General features: G+C 30.2%; 1 protein-coding gene across 1 annotated transcript; it reads right to left on the bottom strand.

Annotated features, from left to right (window-relative positions):
• Positions 1 to 2478: 2478 nt before the first annotated feature.
• Positions 2479 to 3475, bottom strand: LOC143624022 (EPIDERMAL PATTERNING FACTOR-like protein 2). The gene is made up of 3 exons (XM_077094780.1): positions 3287 to 3475; positions 3162 to 3202; positions 2479 to 2862 (listed from the first exon to the last, which is right to left on the bottom strand). Exons 1-3 carry the CDS (start codon positions 3369 to 3371, stop codon positions 2620 to 2622), a joined length of 369 nt encoding a protein of 122 aa, XP_076950895.1. The 5' UTR covers positions 3372 to 3475; the 3' UTR covers positions 2479 to 2619.
• Between the last annotated feature and the right edge of the window lie 651 nt (positions 3476 to 4126).

Consider the following 4126-nt stretch of genomic DNA (forward strand, 5'->3'; position numbering starts at 1 on the left):
TAGAATACATTAATGACAAAAATACCCTTAACGGACCATGTAATTCGGGTTAGAAACCGGAATTAAGAATGGAAAAAAAACAAGAAGTTGTTAATATAAGTGGGGTGTAGATTTGGACATCTCTAATAAAGCTATCGTTGCTTGGCTTGCTAGGTCCTTTTGGCTTGCTAGGTTGGTTTGGCTTCTTAGGTTTGTTTAGACTCGTTTATATAATAAGTTACTAAATGTTTTATGGTGGTAACTATCATGTAACTAACAGCTTATGACACCAGATGAAGATCAATTCGTGATGCGGACTGAACACAAGACTCGTCTTCATTTCTTCCGCATTTTGTTGAGCTTAAAACCATATTTACAGATGTTAAATGTTGTTAAGTTGTTGTCAGTTATGTTGGTTTAATTTAATATAAAAAAAATAGATGTATATGTATGTCTATTTAAAATTACTATTTAAGGGTATTACAACCTAAGCTCAATAAATCCTAGCAAAAATCTTGAGTTATTGCCCCGACCTGGTTCTCGCTCGTACCATGGATTATTAGTTTTTATTTAGATTAGGAATAGAGCAATGCTTAACAATCTTGATTGGTCGGATTAGTGTACTTTCGATTTAAAATAAATTTTCGAAGTAATATTCTTTTAGCAACTCACTAATGTTTAATATACTGCACTGTCCCAAAAATAAAAAAGAAAAGATAACTCGTGTTTGCGATTTAATGTTTGTAATTTCTTGTACTATTTTCTTGTGCTTAGTATTTTCTTCTTTGTTTTTTAATATATCATAAATCAAGTTTTTATCCTAAAGTTGTTTCTTATTTATTCCCGTATAAACAAAACTGTTGTTACCACACTCCAGCATTTTTTTTTATTAAAAGAGAAAATAATAAATTTGATTTAAATTTGTATTCACTTATTTTTTTTTCTGGTTTCTTCCTAGTAAGTCATTCAAACCAAAATATAAGATTCGACTTCAGTAAAGTAACATATTAAACGGGTACAACTGGAAAGTATGATAGGAAAGGTTAAAAAGAATGAAAAAAGTGGAATAGCAAATAACAAAAAGATATTAACCCATATCCCCAGAAGATCCAACGACTTCCAAGACAAGTAAACCAAAACTACCCTCGATCCCTAATCCCTATGAAACAAAGGTCAAGGTAACGTCACATAAACACACTTACGTATATCATGTATGCAATTAAAATCCCTTTCATAAGGTATACATCTTGTTGATTTACATTTTTTATACATACAATTAAAATTACAATAGTTCAGTTTTAGTGTTTGTTTATTTATGAGATTGATAGTTCAAATCCTTTAAACAAATATATACACATGGTTAATAGAAATAAGTTAAATATTATGAGCCGTTCTACAGAAAGGTAACAGTTAGAATAGTTCATCAAATTTTAACAGTATAGAATCAGGTTTAATACTAAATTTTATAGAATGTGTATCACGTTCACATAATACAAATTATGAGTAGGGGGGCACCGATGTAACGGTGTGACATATACATTCGATCATTCCTAGTCTTACTCGCTACCCTCTCTTATTTTTAACATTAGCATGTTGCTCTCTTTTAATTTACCAGTAGCTCTTCAATTCCTTCACCCAACCTTTTCCTTTTTGTTAAAAACGAAATATAAAAAACAAATATGTAATACCACACTAACCTAACTATCTAATGTTATAATTTAAGTAAAGTTAAACAACAATTTTCACAAGATATAAATAATTGTTATCCGAGCCATTCATGTATTTCTGATTTTTAAGTACTTGTTAATGCAGGTGATGAACTTTATTATCTTTTATATTGTATAATAAATAAAATTACTGAGAGGATACATGATATCTGTCTAACAAAAATTACTGTTTTACCGTATCTATGATTAATGAGAAAAATAGAACTTTCATTTTCTACTAAAATACAATGACTTGAAAAGTCTTAATTTTCGTATTTATGTTTTAACTATTCATTCTCATTTTTGTTCTTAGTATTTATTAGTTTTACGTATTTATGTTCTAAAGTGACTTTAAAAAACATTAAGTGTTTAAATAATTATTAAAAGAGAATGGTTACCGAAAAACAGTAGTTACCCTAGCTAGTTGGCATTAACTACTTATACATGTATATATATACTTTTTTCATTCAACTATATAATAGATGAGTTTCTAATTATTTTTCTAAAAGAAATTGTTTTTATTTATTGAATTCACACACAAAAAGAATTATTGTAGGGTATCTCTATTTTGTGTTTCTTTTTAATTTTTATAAAGAACTCGCTGTAGGGTATCTCTTGCCATAAAAACATAAATAAACAATTTATAGTTATTATATATATATATATATATATATATATATATATTCTTTAACACTCGTGGATATATTATAATGTTTTACACTTTTTTCAGCACACGACTTTTATAACCAAATTTTTTTTAATACTTATAACAAATTAATTATAGATTAATCCAGAAATAATAATAAAAAGAGTACAAAAATCAGGCCCCCAAGAAAAAGGCAGGACACAAAACTAAAAAAAAAAAAGACCAACTTAAAGAACCAGTCTTAATTACTCTAAATATATATACACTTACTAATTAATAATAACACATTCATGGGTTGAAGATCAAACTCCCACATTTGCACTTCCAACTCATGGGCTTGTAGTTGGAACTATAATCACCTCGTGCATATTCAAGTGTCGGATTCTTGTTGATACCTTTTATATTAGTCTTGGTTTGTGGAGTTGTAGGCACTTGAATGGCTTCACAGTGTCCACAAGAACCGCATCTCCTTTCACATCTTGGTGGTCTTGATCCTATCTGACCTCTCAGTATTGTCTTCTCCACATCAAACTGCACATAAACCATTTAAATTATTGATCATTTTGAACCATAAAAATCCCGCAAAAGATAGCTCGTTTATTATTCTTTTATAAAATTATTTTTATACATTTTGAGAAAAAACCTTAAACGCGTCTAAACTCAGTTGTGCATTGTGAAATTAATACATATTAGTTCAAAAGAGAAAAAAAACTGAAAACGAGCTTCTCATACAAGGCTCAGGCTCGATAACTAAACAAGCTTTGTTTGATGTTTAGAGTGTGTTTCGATTTTAGCTCGAGTAGTTCGCAAGCAGCTCGGCTTATTTGCACCCTTACCTGAGGATGGGTGGGTGGTTTTACAAGCATTCTACCTGGAAAAAAGAGAGTGAAATAATAATGTGAGAGAGTATGGTTCTTGAATGACTAAAAAGATAGAATTTAGAGAGAAACATAACCTTGTGCAAAAGAAGTGAGGAGGAGAATGGTTAATAATAATAATAATAAATGGTGGATGAATTTGGGGTGGTGACCACAACCCATTTGTGGAGTGGAGTGATGATGCTCTGTGTTAACTGAAGGATTTAATGAGAAGTCTGATGGAAATTGATCTTGAAAAGGGTGTGGTGTGTGTTTATGATTTATGAATGAATAATATTATGTGAGATGAGATGAGATGAGATGAGATGAGATCAAAAGCGTGTAGAGAAAGAGCAGGAGGGGGCATATCAGAGCTCAGATGGGTCAATTATTATGGAATCCTACACGTGTGGGTGCTTCATTAGTAGGACTTGTTTTAAATATATATACTCACATTCCAAATAATGTTACTTGTGCTTTTAAATGGCACATTAACACATACATGATGATGTCATTTTGTTACCCATTATACAATCATAGCTAGAGGTTTCAGTAAAGTGGTCACTGTGTTTTATAAATGTATCTATTTTTATATAGTTTGAGTGACATCATATCTTTTTTAAATGAAAGATTATAACTAGATATATAATTTGAGTAATAGAATCAAATGATGGATGATATATGTTAGGGGTCGGTCGTTAAGTCTGACTTCTTTTAACTAAACAATTTGGGTTCAAATCATTTATATTTCTGTCTCTTTTGTGGTTGTTTTAAATGTCTGAAGCTAAGGAAAGGAAAAACTGAAACCGAACTCCCAACCCTTCTGACTTTTGCCCTTCTATCGTGATTCCTCTGTGCCTTTTAAAAGAATGGAAAAAAAAACGTAACAACATTGTTAAATGATATTTTATTGGGTATTGAGTAATTGGAAACCAGAT

Source organism: Bidens hawaiensis, unplaced genomic scaffold (assembly GCF_021521415.1).
Source record: "Bidens hawaiensis isolate Kalapana, Puna unplaced genomic scaffold, B.hawaiensis_p1.1 tig00003653_1, whole genome shotgun sequence".
NCBI classification, from domain to species: Eukaryota; Viridiplantae; Streptophyta; class Magnoliopsida; order Asterales; family Asteraceae; genus Bidens; species Bidens hawaiensis.